The sequence below is a fragment of the Salvelinus alpinus genome, chromosome 11, assembly GCF_045679555.1.
Source record: "Salvelinus alpinus chromosome 11, SLU_Salpinus.1, whole genome shotgun sequence".
Classification (NCBI taxonomy): Eukaryota; Metazoa; Chordata; class Actinopteri; order Salmoniformes; family Salmonidae; genus Salvelinus; species Salvelinus alpinus.
In genome coordinates, this window is record NC_092096.1 from 40,149,398 (window position 1) to 40,167,458 (window position 18,061).

The following is an 18,061-nucleotide window of genomic DNA, read 5'->3' on the forward strand; positions in this document are numbered from 1 at the left end:
TTTTCTGGTATAAGAATTAAAACAGAAGGACAGCAACAGCGTGATGTCTTATTACCTCTCGATCCAGGACTCTTAAAATGGATGAGTTTAGCCTGATGGTTCTCCCTTCAAGGTAGAACCAATTGGCGTTCTCTCCGGTGAGGCACAAGCGGATGCTATTGACTCCTGTAGGGTCCCCGATGATGCTGAGGTTCGCTATGAACTCTCCTACGGGGCTGTTCTCGCTCACCGTTGCAAAGATGTCCGACCCACCCAGACAGAGGCTGGCTGTCAATCAACAGACACAGATTTGGGGTCAATGGCTCTCAATTAAATTACTTAAATTAAATGTCAATGACTTATGTTCATTAGCGGTTCAACCATAAGTAGCGTTGTTCTCTTTATTAGGCCAGGTGGCATTGTAATTTTGGTTTAAGTGGTTAATTACTAAAACCATAACATGATACCAGTGGTCACACAGTATTTGCAGTTTCATGTTGAGGCAACTGAAGAAGCAAGACCGCTATTCCCCACAGTGAGAGTTTGATTGAACTCTGGCCTACCTTTGATGACATGGTAGGATGTGTTTATTGCCAGCTGGCAGAGGAACAACCCCCATGGAGTCAACATCTTCCTCTAGCCTCCTGAGCCTCCAGTCTCTCAGCCACAACTGCAACCCACAGAGACCAGCAGCAAAATAGCGGTGTTACATTTTCATAACTTAATCCAGCAGAGACCGGATGTTAAGTTCTGTATTATATGCAAATCATTATTGACAGCATTTAGGTAACCAGGATCCAAAAACACTTTAGTGATTAAGATAGTTTGTTTTCCAATATGAAGTACAGTCGGTCCAGCATTAGTTGACAACCGTTTCCCCTTTGTTTACATCCTGGCATTCACCGCTAGTCCTCCTAATACTATAAACCAGTGGTTCCCAACCTTTTTTGGTTACTTTACTACCTACTGAATTTTGCTCTGCCCAGAGTACCCCTGAAGTAGCCCCTCGTGCATTTTATCAGTAGGACTAGGTTCTTATGAGTCTTCTCAAGTACCCCCTGTGGATAGGCCTAGTACCCCTGATTGGGAACCACTGCTACAAACTATTTAGTCCATCTTTGGTCACTCCTAACAGCCTTCTGCCAAGGCAGTTACGGTAATCAGCCCGGGTAACATGACTTTCACTGCGGCCTCTCTTGTTAAACCCCACCTCAGTGTCCATTAAGTGTTCTCAGTGCCTGAAAGCTTTTTTTGGCTCCTTGTATAATCAACTTTTAAATCCTCAATATTTTCCTTTCTCTGATGTTTTTTTAGGCCTATGTCTTACACCAAAACAAGGCAACTTGTGTTATTTATCGTAATTCATTATGACTAATGTTGACTAATGAACCACTCCCTTCGGTAATCCTTTCATGTTTGTTTTTTTTTATGTTGTTGATCACATTAAATGACTGCAGTTTGATTAGCCTGGGGCCAGTGCTAGTCAATTGTTAGCCTGTGTACCAGTCTAGTTTACTATTCCTCTCCTTGTCATGCTAAACATGTTTTGCATGACATTGCCATAGGGAGTTGACATGAGAGCAGAAACAGACTGGCACCCAGGCTAGTCATTTGTTGCTTGGTCCATTTATCAGATTGTTCTGCCTACGAGTGTCCACTGAGTGTCAGGCACCCTCCTTCCTACTCTCAGGAGTCAACCTGGATTGGTCACACACCTTTACTGCTCTCAAAACTTTACTGTCAAAGAATCAATTTTTTTTTTCTTCTCCCCAATTTCGATCTTGTCTCATCGCTGCAACTCCACTAAGGGCTCAGGAGGTGACGGTCGAGTCATGCGTCCTCCGAAACATGACCGACACCAATGTGTCGGAGGAAACACTGTTCACCTGACGACGAGGTCAACCTGCAGGCGCCCGGCTGGCCACAGGTAGTCGCTAGAGCACGATCAGTCAAGTAAAGCCCCCCCAGCCAAACTCTCGCCTAACCCGGGCGATGCTGGGCCAATTGTGCTCCGCCCTATGGGACTCATACCCGGATCATACCCGGGTCTGTAGTGACGCCTTTAGCACTGCGAAGCAGTGCCTTAGACCGCTGCGCCACTCGGGAGGCCAACTGTCATAGAATCTTACTTTAATATATTTTACTGTTTGCTATTTATTGTTTAAATGACAGTGTGTTTAGATGCCACCTGTGGCTTGAGTGTAAACATGCACACGCTGCTCAGTGTAGCTGTCACGCCCTGGCCTTAGTATTCTTTGTTTTCTTTATTATTTTAGTTAGGTCAGGGTGTGACATGGGTATTTATGTGGGTTTTGTAGTGTCCAGGGTGATTGTAAGGTTTAGGGGGTTTATTTAGAGTAGTTGGCTTTATGTTTAGTATAGTTGTCTAGCTGTGTCTATGTCTGAACGTTTGTAGCCTGTGTATGTGCACTACGTTTATTAGCTTCACGGTCGTTTATTGTTTTGGTTAGTTTGTAAGTGTTTTTGTTTCGTTTTGCCTTCTTCATTAATAAAAGGAAGATGGCTTATTTTCCAAGTGCTGCGTTTTGGTCCGTCTCTCCTCCACACGATCGTGACAGAATTCCCCACCACAACAGGATCAAGCAGCATGATCGGAACCAACAACAGCGGCAAAGTAAACAGGACTCATGGACATGGGAGGAGATCCTGGACGGCAAAGGACCCTGGACTCAGCCAGGGGAATATCGCCGTCCCAAAGCGGAGCTGGAGGCAGCGAAAGCGGAGAGGCGGTTTTATGAGGCAAAGGCAAGGCAGAGTGGCTGGAAGCCCGTGAGTAACACCCAAAAATTTCTTGGGGGGGGGCTAAAGGGGAGTGTGGCGAAGCCGGGTTGGATACCTGAGCCAACTCCCCGGGCTTGCCGTGGAGTAAGAGGGCGTCGTACTGGTCAGACACCGTGTTATGCGGTAAAGCGCACGGTGTCCCCAGTACGCGTGCTTAGCCCAGTGCGGGCTATTCCACCTCGCCGCACTGGGAGGGCTAGGTTGGGCATCGAGCCGAGTGCCATGAAGCCGGCCCAACGTATCTGGTCTCCAGTACGTCTCCTCGGGCCGGCGTACATGGCACCAGCCTTACAGGTGGTGTCTCCGGTTCGCCTGCATAGCCCAGTGCGGGCTATTCCACCTCGCCGCACTGGCAGGGCTACGGGGACCATTCAACCTGGTAAGGTTGGGGAGGCTCGGTGCTCAAGAGCACGTGTCCTCCTTCACGGTCCGGTATATCCGGCACCACCTTCCCACCCCAGCTCAGTACCACCAGTGCCTACACCACGCACCAGGCTTCCAGTGCATCTCCAGAGCCCTGTTCCTCCTCCACGCACTCTCCCTATGGTGCGTGTCTCCAGCCCAGTGCCTCCAGTTCCGGCACCACGCACCAAGCCTCCTGTGCGTCTCCAGAGCCCTGTACGCACTGTTCCTTCTCCCCGCACTCGCCCTGAGGTGCGTGCCCTCAGCCCGGTACCTCCAGTTCCGGTACCACGCACCAGGCCTAGAGTGCGCTACGAGAGTCCAGTGTGCCCTGTTGTTGTTCCCCGCACTCGCCCTGAGGTGCGTGTCCTTAGCCCGGTACCTCCAGTTCCGGTACCACGCACCAGGCCTATAGTGCGTCTCAGCCGGCCAGAGTTTGCCGTCTGCCCAGCGGCGCCTGAACTGCCCGTCTGCCCAGCGGCGCCTGAACTGCCCGTTTGCCCAGCGGCGCCTGAACTGCCCGTCTGCCCAGCGGCGCCTGAACTGCCCGTCTGCCCAGCGGCGCCTGAACTGCCCGTCTGCCCAGCGGCGCCTGAACTGCCCGTCTGCCCAGCGGCACCTGAACTGCCCGTCTGCCCAGCGGCGCCTGAACTGCCCGTCTGCCATACGCCGTCTGAACTGTCCGTCTGCCATGAGCCTGCAAAGCCGCCCGTCTGCCATGAGCCTGCAAAGCCGCCCGTCTGCCATGAGCCTACAGAGCCGCCCGTCTGCCAGGAGCCGCTAGAGCCGTCCGCCAGACAGGAGCCGCTAGAGCCTTCCGCCAGACCGGATCAGCCAGAGCCTTCCGCCAGACCGGATCAGCCAGAGCCTTCCGCCAGACCGGATCAGCCAGAGCCTTCCGCCAGACCGGATCAGCCAGAGCCTTCCGCCAGACCGGATCAGCCAGAGCCTTCCGCCAGACCGGATCAGCCAGAGCCTTCAGCCAGCCATGACCGTCCAGAGCCGTCAGCGAGCCATGACCGTCCAGAGCCGTCAGCGAGCCATGACCGTCCAGAGCCGTCAGCAAGCCATGACTGTCCAGAGCCAGCCAGCCAGGATCCGCCAGTCATTCTGGTGTTGCCCCTCATTCTGGTGTTGCCCCTCATTCTGGTGTTGCCCCTCATTCTGGTGTTGCCCCTCATTCTGGTGTTGCCCCTCATTCTGGTGTTGCCCCTCATTCCGGTGTTGCCCCTCATTCCGGTGCTACTCCTTATCCTGGAGATGCCCCTTAATTTAGGTGGGGTTATGTGGAGGGTGGTCATTGTGGGGAGGCTACAGAAGCGGGGATTGATTATGGTGGGGTGGGGACCTCGCCCTGAGCCTGAGCCACCACCGTGGTCAGATGCCCACCCAGGCCCTCCCCTAGACTTTGTGCTGGTGCGCCCGGAGTTCGCACCTTAAGGGGGGGGCTATGTCACGCCCTGGCCTTAGTATTCTTTGTTTTCTTTATTATTTTAGTTAGGTCAGGGTGTGACATGGGTATTTATGTGGGTTTTGTAGTGTCCAGGGTGATTGTAAGGTTTAGGGGGTTTATTTAGAGTAGTTGGCTTTATGTTTAGTATAGTTGTCTAGCTGTGTCTATGTCTGAACGTTTGTAGCCTGTGTATGTGCACTACGTTTATTAGCTTCACGGTCGTTTATTGTTTTGGTTAGTTTGTAAGTGTTTTTGTTTCGTTTTGCCTTCTTCATTAATAAAAGGAAGATGGCTTATTTTCCAAGTGCTGCGTTTTGGTCCGTCTCTCCTCCACACGATCGTGACAGTAGCTATGAGGTTCAGTGTGAGAATCAGGCTGTGTGTCTGAGTTGTGTGTTTGGAAGGTCTTGTCTGACCTCTCTGACCTAACAGCGCAAGAGAATCATGAGGTGAATTACAGGTACATCACGATGGATGCCCAAAGATTCCTTTACTTGAGATCATGCATGCTCAGTGATACTATGCTTGCTTAGTAACAGAAATACAGAATGTACAGGTTTTTTTCTCTCACTTTTTCAGTTGAAATTTCATGGAAGTCACCATGGTTACTTGGTGTTCAATACAATAGTATGGTTCAGTACAAGTAGTACCTTATGATGAATGTGATTACTTTTACAGGCGTAGCAATTAAGATTATAACTGCTGATTTGATGCGGATAAAATATAATTGTCTCAATGTGCCAAATCGGAATAACGATGGCAACATGGATATGTTGGACAACACATTAAGAACACCTTCCTAATATTGAGTTGCTTCCCAGAGTTGTTAAATTGGCTGGATGTCTAATGGGTGGTGGACCATTCTTGATACACACAGGAAACTGTTGAGCGCGAAAAACCCAGCAGTGTTGCAGTTCTTGACACAAACCGGTGCGCCTGGCACCTACTACTATACCCTGTTCAAAGGCACTTAAATCTTTTGTCTTTCCCATTCAACCTCTGAAAGGCACACGTACACAATCCATGTCTCAAGGCATAAAAATCCTTCTTTAACCTGTCTCCTCCCCTTCATCTACATTGATTGAAGTGGATTTAGCAAGTGACATCAATAAGGGATAATAGCTTTCACCTGGATTCACCTGGTAAGTCTATGTCATGGAAAGAGCAGGTGTTAATGTTTTATACACTTCATATATAATATTGATTGGGTTCATGGCCCTCACCCCAAAAAACAAATCAGTTCACTAATTTAGTGTGGCATGTATATGAAAATGAAATGATACATTTCTTGGAACAGTTCTTTTTTTGTATTGCACAATATAACATCTATTAAAAAGAGTAGAGACTGATAAAGCAGCTGGTAAGGCTGTGGATAATGCTGTGTGTGTCTACTGGTTATTAGGAGTGGAGTCAGTCTGTCTCTGGATTAATACCGTCTTTAATCTGATTGAAATACCTTCGCAACAGGAAGCAGGTCTCTGTCACACGGGCAGATAACAGGGGATTACATATTGAATATTATTCTATATCCTATCCAGCCCGACTTGACACACCTGCCCCTGGCAGATGTAGGCATAAGTGTGTGTTTGTGTTTCCCCCTTTTGTGTTTGTGTCACCCAGTTGTGTCTGGGTCAATCTGGTTCACTATAATAATACAATTAATAGGTCGTTTTAACAGAGGGATGCAGAAGTTGTAGAGGAGCTTTCATCAAACTTGCATTTACATACAGTTGCGCACTTATATATTGGTTCCCTTGCACTTTACAATGAAGTGCAATGGAGCAGAATATTCTCTTTTCTCTTTTCAAAACTATTTGAATGGCTGTTTTCACAATGTAGGCAACCTACCGCAGTTGAGAAATGACCAGGAAAACGAGAATCACCTGCCTCCAACCAAATTAATTTGAATTCTGATTGATTAAGTCCTGGCCATTTTCTGACTTTGGTGTGAAAAATCTTATTTTCAATTTAGATTTTTTCTTCTAAATTTCAACATATTTTAAAAGAAATAGTGAATCGTGCAAGGGTGGCAATATATTAAAACACACGGGTAGTTATTTTAAGTACCTCTGTGCACTGTTTTGACAGCGGCCTCACCCAGCCTGCCTTTGTCTGTTGCTGGAAATTGAGGCTCTAGCTGAATAGGCCTGCGTTGCCCAGTTTGTTTCTCTCTGAAAAGCTATCTGAACTTCTCTCATGCCCTGCATCCATCACAATTAACTAAACTCATCAAAGTGCTTTTGATAACTGAACACAGCAATTACTGAGCCATTAGGGCCCGCTTCGAACATTCCCTGAACTTAACCATTTAACCTAACTCCTAAACCTATCCTTAACTCTATCCTTAACTCTATCCTTAACCCTATCCCTAACCCTATCCTTAACCCCTAACCCTAAGCCCTAGCCTAGCTAACGTTAACCTCCTAGCTAACGTTAGCGTTAGCCACCTAGCTAACGTTAGCCACAGCAAATTGGAATTGGTAACGTTGCATATTCATAACATATTGTACAAATTGAAATTCGTAATACATTGATAGACATCCACAAATGAATACCCAGGTTGAGTCATAGCATAACAGAAGGTTAATCCATTATGATATTTTTGGTCACACACACCAGATATGAATTCAGTTGTAATATTATGTTCCCTAGACTAAAGGTTATTGTTTGCAATTATCACCACTTAGTTAGAAGGCAATGGAGGTCGGAGACCTTTAATGCACATGTAACTCAAGGTGATGTGATGTCGCAATGATGTGACAATTTGTTCAGAGGCTTAGCACTTCACCCACATTCTTACATACACTCATACACACACACACACATATTTTCTTCTACACATACTAACTTACACTAATTTACATGTAGGCTCACACCATACTCACTGGCGTCCGGTAGCTGAATGGTCAAAGCCTGAGCCGAGGCTCTCACGCTCGTGGTATCCCTCTCCTATTCTGTCTGTTCCAGCCCCTTGGTTTCAGACACATATTTCCCCCTGTGGCAGAACTTTCTCCCAGGGTCAAACAATCAAGAGCAGTGACGACAGCCCCGCTTCTCCCACCACCACCGGTTGAGCCTTGTTCCCCAAGCGTGGGAGCGTGGCAGAAAGAGCGAGAGAGGGAGAGAAAGAGGGAGGTGTGTGTGTTGGGAGAGAGCATTAAGAGCTCCTGCATTGAGCACAGACTGGGGGCTTAGCTGGTATTTCCAGGACAGGTTAGCCATCCAGTACAGCAGTTAAGAGAGAGGGAGGTTAAACCGAGAACAATGCTGGCTGTGCTGCTAATGCTAATGACACTAAACCAGCCTAGGGGTGTCAGTAGAGCTCTCCCACCGAGCCCCCATATCACTCTCACTAGTCACTATGAGCCCCCTGCTGTGTAGTGTCTGACGGATCACTCGGTGTGCTGAAGAATCATCATGACACCCCATTAGTGTTGTGAATCCATGCAGGAAGAGAGGCCTTGGTTTCCCTTCCAACTTCAGAGGCACTGTTAATGGCAACACATTGCAACACCACCGATTAGGATTAAACCGACAAACGTGCTGCCATACTGTAGGAGTATGGATTTTGGTGTCGGAATGAAAATGATTAGTCAGATGAGGAAAACAATTATAAATAAATACAGTAAAGCGATTATTGCAGCATGTTTTCTATCAACCCCAAACAGTACTGTATAGCTTACCTTGGTAGTGTTAACCTTGGTAGTGTTAACCTTGGTATCTATTCTGCTGTTGATTAAATCATAGTACAGTTACAATCACTTCTCATCAGTTTACAGTACAGCAGCCCTTTTCTAAAGCCAGATGCCTCCCTCTTTGTCTCCCTCTTTTTATAGAGGCCTTTGGGTAACTCGCACCATGCAATTCCTTAATTACTTTTGACAAGGTTTTAAACCGCTTGGCACACACACACTCTCTTGCTCTCGCTCTCTCTCTCTCTCTCTCCCTCTTTCTCTCCCTCCCTCTCTTGCTTCCTCCCTCTCTTGTCTTCACAAATCTGCTTTCCCCATCTCTATAAGAAAACCTATAGGCAATGGCAGCAGTTGCCTGTGTAGTGCTGCACATTTGCTCCTGCGTTAACATTTAATTCTACTTTACTGGTATATCAGCAGGGCTCCTGCCTTGTTGCAGCAGGTTAATTGGCTTAGGGTCTCTTACTGTTGTGCTGATTAACAGTTAGTGTGGATTAGACACGTATCCATCAGAGCAGTGCGTGGGTAAAATCAGAGGGAAAGCCAATCCAGACCAAAATGTGTTGTAATAATTGCGTTGTGTGCTTTAAAACCTGTTAGTTCATATACCTTGACACCGTGATGTATAGTCCTAAGGCCGAGACAATAAGAAGACAAAGTGGCAGAATGAATTCAACCACACATTTGTTTCATTACAAAACCGGAGAACAACATCTGTCTGGTGAAGCCCACAAAACATATTGCTTGTAACAAACAGCATTTGAGCTACAGCATGGTCATGCAAGGTAATGTTTCCAACATTTTCGTACTACTAAACAACTATTGATTTACAACTATTGATTTAGAACCATTGATTTACCGCAAGTCGCAAAGAAAACAGGAGCTGCCTCCACTATTCCAGCACCATTTCAACTTCAACATTCCAACATAATCTAATCACCTACAGTGCATTTGGAAAGTATTCAGACCCCTTGACTTTTTCCACATTTTGTTTCGTTATAGCCTTATTCTAAAATGTATTAAATTGTTATTTTTCCTCAACGAGGAATACCCCATAATGACAAAGCAAAAACAAGATTTTGACATTTTTGCACATTTATTGAAAAACAAACAACTGAAATATCACATTTACATAAGTATTCATACCCTTTACTCAGTACTTTGTTGAAGCACCTTTGGCAGTGATTACAGCCTCGAGTCTACTTGGGTATGACGCTACAAGCTTGGCACACCTGTATTTGGGGAGTTTCTTCCATTCTTCTCTGCAGATCCTCTCAAGCTCTGTCAGGTTGGATGGGGAGCGTCGCTGCACAGCTATTTTCAGATCTCTCCAGAGATGTTCGATCGGGTTCAAGTCCGGGCTCTGGCTGGGCCTCTGTCATGAGAATTATGTTCTCGATGTTTATAAACCAATTCAATTAAACTACTCAGTCTGCTAATCAGGATTTGTAAGATACTGATTGAAATGAAACAGACGGAGGCCCAGCTAAAATAGTCAATAAGGTTTATTCACGGGAGCGCTGGTTAGTTGGACAAAACCATTCATTTTATACTGGCTTCTTACCCGCATACTTTCACACACAAACAGAATTCATACGCATATACTGTCCTGCTACCCAGCCGACAAAGATTAGGGGAGTCCGTGAGAATCACTCCCCGTCCTCCCTCAAGATAGGGAGACCCTGGGAAGTACTCTCAGTGGCCCCCCAGCCAAGGTCGGCACCGAATCTTGCTAAGACAGTCTGTTTTTAAGATACTATAATAGACATTGTTCCAGTTATATTGTTTTACCCTAAATCTGACTAAAACTACACAACTCATTAATTATACTTTTACTGACTTAACCTAAACAAACCCATCAGATAATAAATGTATGATTCTAATCAATTTAATACAGTTATTGTCACGTTTCCTGACCTGTTTTCTGTTGTGTTTGTATTATTTAGTTGGTCAGGGCGTGAGTTGGGGTGGGTTGTCTGTGTCATTTTCTATGTGGGGATGTTTGTGTTCGGCCGGGTATGATTCTCAATCAGAGGCAGCTGTAGATCGTTGTCCCTGATTGAGAATCATACTTAGGCAGCCGGGGTTCACGTGTGTGTTTGTGGGTGTTTGTATCTTGTGTATCTCGTGTCAGTGTTCGTGCCTCACGGGACTGTTTGACGGTAGTTTCATTTTGTATTTTGTATCGTATATGGTTTATTTTGTGTTATTAAATTACCATGGAAACCAACCACTCCGCATTTTGGTCTGATCCGTCTCGCCTCTCCTCGTCCGAGGAGGAGGATTGCGACTACCGTAACAATCAATCAGAGGCAGCTGTAGATCGTTGTCCCTGATTGAGAATCATACTTAGGCAGCCGGGGTTCACGTGTGTGTTTGTGGGTGTTTGTATCTTGTGTATCTCGTGTCAGTGTTCGTGCCTCACGGGACTGTTTGACGGTAGTTTCATTTTGTATTTTGTATCGTATATGGTTTATTTTGTGTTATTAAATTACCATGGAAACCAACCACTCCGCATTTTGGTCTGATCCGTCTCGCCTCTCCTCGTCCGAGGAGGAGGATTGCGACTACCGTAACAGTTATAAGGTTTCAGAGTGGGAATTATTTAATCATTATCTTTCAACATTTAAATTACTTTAACAATCCACCCTTAATGACTAAATAATACACACTAATACATCAAACACTATATGGAAACATAAATGGTATCCAAGAACATTTCAAACCAATACATGTATGTATATTCGATATTCATTAAGGACATTCACTCAAGGACATTCAGAGACTTGTCCCGAAGCCAATCCTGCGTTGTCTTGGCTGTGTGCTTAGGGTCATTGTCCTGTTGGAAGGTGAACCTTCACCCCAGTCTGAGATCCTTAGTGCTCTGGAGCAGGTTTTCATCAAGGATCTCTCTGTACTTTGCTCCGTTCATCTTTCCCTCGATCCTGACTAGTCTCCCAGTCCCTGTTGCTGAAAAACATCCCCACAGCATGATGCTGCCACCACCATGCTTCACCGTAGGGATAGCGCCAGGTTTCCTCCAGGCGTGAAGCTTGGCATTCAGGCCAAAGAGTTCGATCTTGTTTCATCAGACCAGAGAATCTTGTTTCTCATGGTCTGCGAGTCCTTTTGGCAAACTCCAAGCAGACTGTCATGTGCCTTTTACTGAGGAGTGGCTTCCGTCTGGCCACTCTTCCATAAAGGCTTGATTGGTGGAGTGCTGCAGAGGTGGTTGTCCTTCTGGAAGGTTCTCCCATCTCCACTAAGGAACTCTGGAGCTCTGTCAGAGTGACTATCGGGTTCTTGGTAACCTCCCTGACCAAGGCCCTTCTCCCCCGATTGCTCAGTTTGGCCGGGCATCCAGCTCTAGGAAGAGTCTTGGTGGCCTCCATCATTTAAGAATGATGGAGGCCACTGTGTTCTTGGGAACCTTTAATGCTGCAGAAATGTTTTGGTACCCTTCCCCAGGTCTGTACCTCAACATAATCCTGTCTCTGAGCTCTACGGACAATTCCTTTGACCTCATGGCTTGATTTTTGCTCTGACATGTACTGTCAACGGTGAGACCTTATATAAACAGGTGTGTGCCTTTCCAAATCATGTCCAATCAATTCAATTTACCACAGGTGGCCTCCAATCAAGTTGTAGAAACATCTCAAAGATGATCAATGGAAACAGGATGCAGCTGAGCTCAATTTCGAGTCTCATAGCAAAAGGTTTGAATACTTTAGTAAATAAGTTATTTCTGTTTTTTATTTTGAATACATTTGCAAAAAAATCTAAAAACCTGTTTTTGCTTTGTCATTATGGGGTGTTGTGTGTACATTTTAAAATAAGGCTGTAATGTAGCAAAATGTGGAAAAAGTCAAGGGGTCTGAATAGTTTCTGAATGCACTGTATGATTAGTCTAATACAGTGTCAACTAAAACCTTCCAAAAACGATTTAGTCCTGTCAACGTACGCTAAATATGATAGTGGTATTTATTTCTGTGTGTGTGTGTGCGTGCATGTGTGCAAGTAGAAAAAACATGTTGACAATGCCATCCTCCTCTTTCATGTTGCCTATACGGTCTATGACTCTGTCATGCAGTACACACTTTTAGTTGTTGTTGTCGTAGACTACCTGGTTAAAATACTTGCTCACTAGCCTAGCTTCTTTTCATGGGCAACGATGCGCCAAGCGAGTTAGTTAACATTAGTATACTGCTGTACATCTAGCTACATGTTGAACTTCTATCCTCTCAGACCAGGGGCACAATGTATGAATTTATTGTTGGATCAGAATCGCCGTTTTAGTCACCAGTATGGAGAATTAAGAAAACTCACAAGTCCAAGTCCCTATCACCATCATGGCTAATTTAGGAAAGGAACGATTTTAGCTAGCTAGCCACCGGAGGACAACAACACAGCACGCAAACACACACACACACACACCCTCACATTGACAATGTATTGTGAAGTAATTTGTGAACCTATTGTGAGGTGGACCATAGCTGTAAAATACATTGGATTTGAAAGAAGTCATCAAATAACTGTTGTTTTGAAGGTAACATTTCAACCACAGAATTATGTCATCATGGTAAACAAATTTCAACATAGACAAGCCTTGTATAAAATATGTTGAATTTGTACCTTTGAAACAACGTCAGATCTTTAAAAAAATAATAAAAATAAAAACGTCTGGGCAGTACCTCCTACTGGATAATTGATCTATCTACAGCTACCCTTTGGTCTCCCATCCAGGGTTTTAACTCTGCAGCAGAGGTAACTCTGGGTCTTCCTTTCCTGTGCCGGTCCTCATGAGAGACAGTTTCATCATAGCGCTTGATGGTTTTTGCGACTGCACTTGAAGAAACTTTCAAAGTTCTTGAAATGTCTTAAAGTAATGATGGACTGTCATTTCTCTTTGCTTATTTGAGCCGTTCTTGCCATAATATGGACTTGGTATTTTATGTATTCCAGGTGACTATCTCATGAAGCTGATTGAGAGAATGCCAAGAGTGTAGAAAAGCTGTCATCAATTTCTGAAGAATATAAAATATAAATATATTTTAACTGTAACTCAGTAAAATCGTTGAAATTGTTGTATGTTGCGTTTATATTTTTGTTTAGCGTAAAATCATTTGGGACATATCAATAAGCCCCATTGGACTCTTTAAAAGGTGCAGTGTTCCTATTTTTCACCTGAGGGTGACAGTGTTGTGGAGGCAGTGAATGTATCCTCTCTCTGTGTGGGAGCTGACAATGTCAACTTTGTCAGAGGCATTGTGTAGAAGGCTCTGCAAATTGTTTTTGTTATCAGCATCTTTAACAGTTGTCTGAAGCAAGTGGCAGGCTATAGCCTCTGCATGCCCCACTACACAAACAACATAAAAGGAAGAGAAAGGTGATGCTTGGCTGTGGTGCTTGGCTGTTGCTGTAGTATACTCCAGTGCCAACCTCCTCATCTTCCCACATACAGTAAAGCTCCAAATATTCACAACACCAACCACCACCCGCCCATGCCAGACCAACTGACAGCCCATGATGCACTGCCTTAGGCAGGCACTTCCGTTCTTCTCGCAGACTCTCATTTAGTTGCTTCAGTTCGTAGGCTAAAACCAAACCTCTCTCAACCCCAAACAAAAGGCCTTGTGACTCTGGTTGTGTGGCAATGTTTAACCCCCCTGCAGTGGAGTCCTGGTGATGTTGCTCTGAGACCTTGCTAATTGAGAAGCAGCAGACTGGCAAGCCGCAAGGCTGGATGCGCTCAGATTAAACAGAACCTTGTCTCGTTCCCTGTAGCCAAGGCATGGTCATACTGGGATAAGGGCAAGAGCAAGGCCTGCCTTTTGCCTCTGCTCCAGTACATGTGCATGGAATTAAAGGAAAGCCTCGAGGGGTATCCATGTACTGTAGAAATAGGGAATTTCAAAAAATGAATGACGCTTTGATGTTGTGGTGTATGTTTTTGATTGATTGCTGTGTGAATACAGAATAAACATTGTGTGACATGTAATGACAATGACATCCACATGTTTGTGTACTGATCATGTCGTTTCAAGCCTAATATATCGGAGCTCCCACAGACTCCACAGTTTATTGTAACTTATGCAATTTGAATAGTGATCCTGCTTTATTTTCACCCCTGAAGCATGGAAGAATCTAGTTGAAAGACCTCGAAACACAAGTTGAAACTGTATATTTTGTTTGGAAGGATAGTATAATCGGCTAGACGTTCTTTACCATTCGGCCATCAGATTTGCCACCAATGTTCCTTATAGGACACATCACTGCACTCTATACTCCTCTGTAAACTGGTCATCTCTGTATACCTGTCGCAAGACCCACTGGTTGATGCTTTTTTATAAAACTCTCTTAGGCCTCACTCCTCCCTATCTGAGATATCTACTGCAGCCCTCATCCTCCACATACAACACCCATTCTGCTAGTCACATTCTGTTAAAGGTCCCCAAAGCACACACATCCCTGGGTCGCTCCTCTTTTCAGTTTACAGCAGCTAGCGACTGGAACGAGCTGCAACAAACACTCAAACTGGACAGTTTTATCTCAATCTCTTCATTCGAAGACTCAATCATGGACACTCTTACTGACAGTTGTGGCTGCTTTTTGTGATGTATTGTTGTCTCTACCTTCTTGCACTTTGTGCTGTTATCTGTGCCCAATAATGTTTGTACCATGTTTTGTGCTACTACCATGTTGTGATGCTACCATGTTGTTGTTATGTTGTGTTTCTACCGTGCTGTGTTGTCATGTGTTTCTACCTTGCTATGTTCTTGTCTTAGGTCTCTCTTTATGTAGTGTTGTGTTGTCTCTCTTGTTTGATGTGTGTTTTGTCCTATATTTATATTGTATTATAATTTATTTTTTTTAATCCCAGGGCCCCGTCCCCGCAGGAGGCCTTTTGCCTTTTGGTAGGGCATCATTGTAAATATTAATTTGTTCTTAACTGACTTGCCTAGTTAAATAAAGGTTAAATAAAAATCATCCTTTTGTCTGTCAATTTCAATTTAGCCTTTATTTAACTAGGCAAGTCAGTTAAGAACAAATTCTTCTTATTTACAATGACGGCCTAGGAACAGTGGGTTAACTGCCTTGTTCAGGGGCAGAACGACATATTTTGACCTTGTTAGCTCGGCGATTCAATCTAGCAACCTTTCGGTTACTTGCCCAATGCTTCAACCACTAGTCTACCTGCCGACCCTAACCACTAGGCTACCTGCCGCCCCTAAATTAGTCATATGTACGGGATACACATGGTATACAACTGTCCAACGAAGTGCTTACTTGCAGGTTCCTTCTCGACAATGCAACAAGAATAAGAAATAATAAAAGTTAAGAATACGAACAGAAAGTAAATGGCAGTAGAATATAATAAACATTTTAGCATAAGTATAATACAGGAAGGCACAATTTATAGTTCAATATTTACATGTGTTTTGGGGAAGGGGAATTGGGGAGCAAGTGTTTAAATTGTGCAGTATTTAGCAATCGTAATACAAGTCTGGTAGCAGCAGTTATGATGTGTGTGTCACATGAATGTATATACACTGACTATACAAAACATTAAGAACACCTGCTCTTTCCAATTGAGACATGAACTGTGTATGTGTGCCATTCAGAGCGTGAATGTGCAATACAAAATATTTGTGCTTTTGAACGGGGTATGGTAGTAGGTGCTAGGCACACTGATTTGTGTCAAGAACGGCAATGCTGCAGGGGTTTTCACGCTCAACAGTTTCCTGTGTGTATCAGGAATGGTCCACCACCCAAAGGACATCCAGCCAACTTGACACAACTGTGGGAAGCATTGAAGTCAACATAGGCCAGTTCCCTGTGGAACGCTTTCGACACCTGTAGAGTCCATGCCCCGAAGAATTGAGGCTGTTCTGAGGGCAAAAGGGGGAGGATGCAACTCAATACTAGGAAGGTGTTCCTAACGTTTGGTGTGTGTGTGTGTGTGTCTGTAGATGTGTGTGTGTGTGTGTGTGTGTGTGTGTGTGTGTGTGTGTGTGTGTGTGTGTGTGTGTGTGTGTGTGTGTGTGTGTGTGTGTGTGTGTGTGTGTGTGTGTGTGTGTGTGTGTGTGTGTGTGTCTGTAGATGAGTGTATATCTGTGTGGGGTATGTGCGTGAGTGTGTGTGTGTGTGCTAAGGTGCAGAGAGTCAGTGCAGGTGATCAGTCCAGTTCAAGGTTTCAGCAGACTGATGGTTTGTACATAGAAACTGTATCTGAGCCTGTTGGTATCAGACCTCATGCTCTGACACCATCTGCCTGACGGTAAGGGAGTGAGCAGCTCGTGGCTAGGGTGTGTGGGGTCCTTGATGATGCTACGGGCCTTCCCCAGGCACGGTTTTGGTTTGATGTTCTGGATGGGTGGGAGCACAGTCCCAGGGATGTACTTGGCCAACTACACCACCCGCTGGAGGGCCTTGCGGTCATTGACAGAGCAATTCCCGTACCAGGCCGTGATGCAACCGTTCAGGACGCTCTCGATGGTGCAGTATTTGGAGAGGACCTGGGATGGCATGCCGAATTTCTTCAGCTGCCTTAGGAAGTAGAGACGCTGTTACTCCCTCTTGACAAGAGTGGTGGTGGTGTTGGTGTTGGTCCATGTCAAGTCCTCTGTGATGTGGACACAGACGAACTTAAAACTAATGGTTATCAGACCTACAACTGTGGTGTCGACAGAAAACTCTGCCACTCCTTTCGTTTGTCTCTGTCTTCGTTTCTGTCTGTCGGTCTGTCTAAAATGTGTTTCCCAAACTCCTCATGGTGGTCATAGGAGGCAGCCAGCCACTCTGGTGGAACAAACCAGCGACACGGTGGTAATCTCTCTCTCTCTCTCTCTCTCTCTCTCGCTCTCTCTCTCTCTCTCTCTCTCTCGAAAATGATCTATATCCCACCTCTGCACTCTTTACTTACTTGTTCTCTCTCTCGTTCTCCCTCCTCCTGTTTAAGGGCCAATTTCTCCCCTTTACCTGATTCTACACCTGGTGACGGTTCTGCTATTGTTCTCATCCATTTACATTTCTCAGGCTCAGGGCTAGATGTCACGACAATTAAACAGAGCTTCTGGGCCAGCAGTAGTCTGCAATATGTTATTGAATCTCTAGTCTCCTTTAGCTTCCCTACATTTATCACAAGAGCCTGACATAAAAACCCATGAAGTTATTGTCCAAGGTGCGCTAAAGCTGCATTTATTGGGGTCTGATTCCGTGTTCCCTCCCGCTGAGTTGGCCACTAGTGTGGAGGTGTAAATGACCTCATGTTATTATGCATTAACACCTTCTGTTGGGAATGAATGGGAGTTATATTGTGAATAGAACAGGAGAGGTGTTGAAGAACATGCGATTGATGTCATGTACATTCTGAGAGCGTCTATTTTAGATGCTAATGAAACACATCTATTTCACACAGAATAGATAATTAGTGGTGTGTTTGTGGTATGTGTGTGTGAGAGAGAGCGAGAGAGGGACAGACAGACTGAGAGAGAGAGGGGGGTAGAGAGAGAGAAGGACAGACAGACAGAGAGAGAGAGAGAGAGAGGGTAATGTGATGTGTGTGTCCTTAGCTAGTGAGCTCCTTTCCTGTTTTGAAAAATTTGCCTCTTACTCATCTCTCTCTCACTCCCCCTCTCTCCCTTTATTTCCCTCCCTCTCTCTGTCTTTTCTCCCCTGTTTTATCTATCCTCTGACACTTTGTGTCTGTCGGATTAGCACCTTTAGTTTCTCA

At 45.1% G+C, this 18,061-nt stretch overlaps 1 protein-coding gene across 2 annotated transcripts in view; it reads right to left on the reverse strand.

Moving 5' to 3' along the window:
- The window catches only part of LOC139534141 (cadherin-related family member 5-like), a 29,092-nt gene extending 21,211 nt beyond the window's left edge, over positions 1–7,881 (reverse strand). The window contains exons 1-3 of one of the 2 annotated variants that reach the window (XM_071332962.1): positions 7,522–7,881; positions 543–649; positions 56–267 (exon numbers count right to left, since the gene is read on the reverse strand). In XM_071332962.1, the coding sequence (XP_071189063.1) occupies positions 56–267; positions 543–609 (279 nt within the window). In that variant the 5' untranslated portion in view covers positions 610–649; positions 7,522–7,881. Of the gene's footprint in view, positions 1–55; positions 268–542; positions 650–7,488 lie in introns of both variants that reach the window. The other variant, XM_071332961.1, reaches the window with a different exon arrangement.
- Between the last annotated feature and the right edge of the window lie 10,180 nt (positions 7,882–18,061).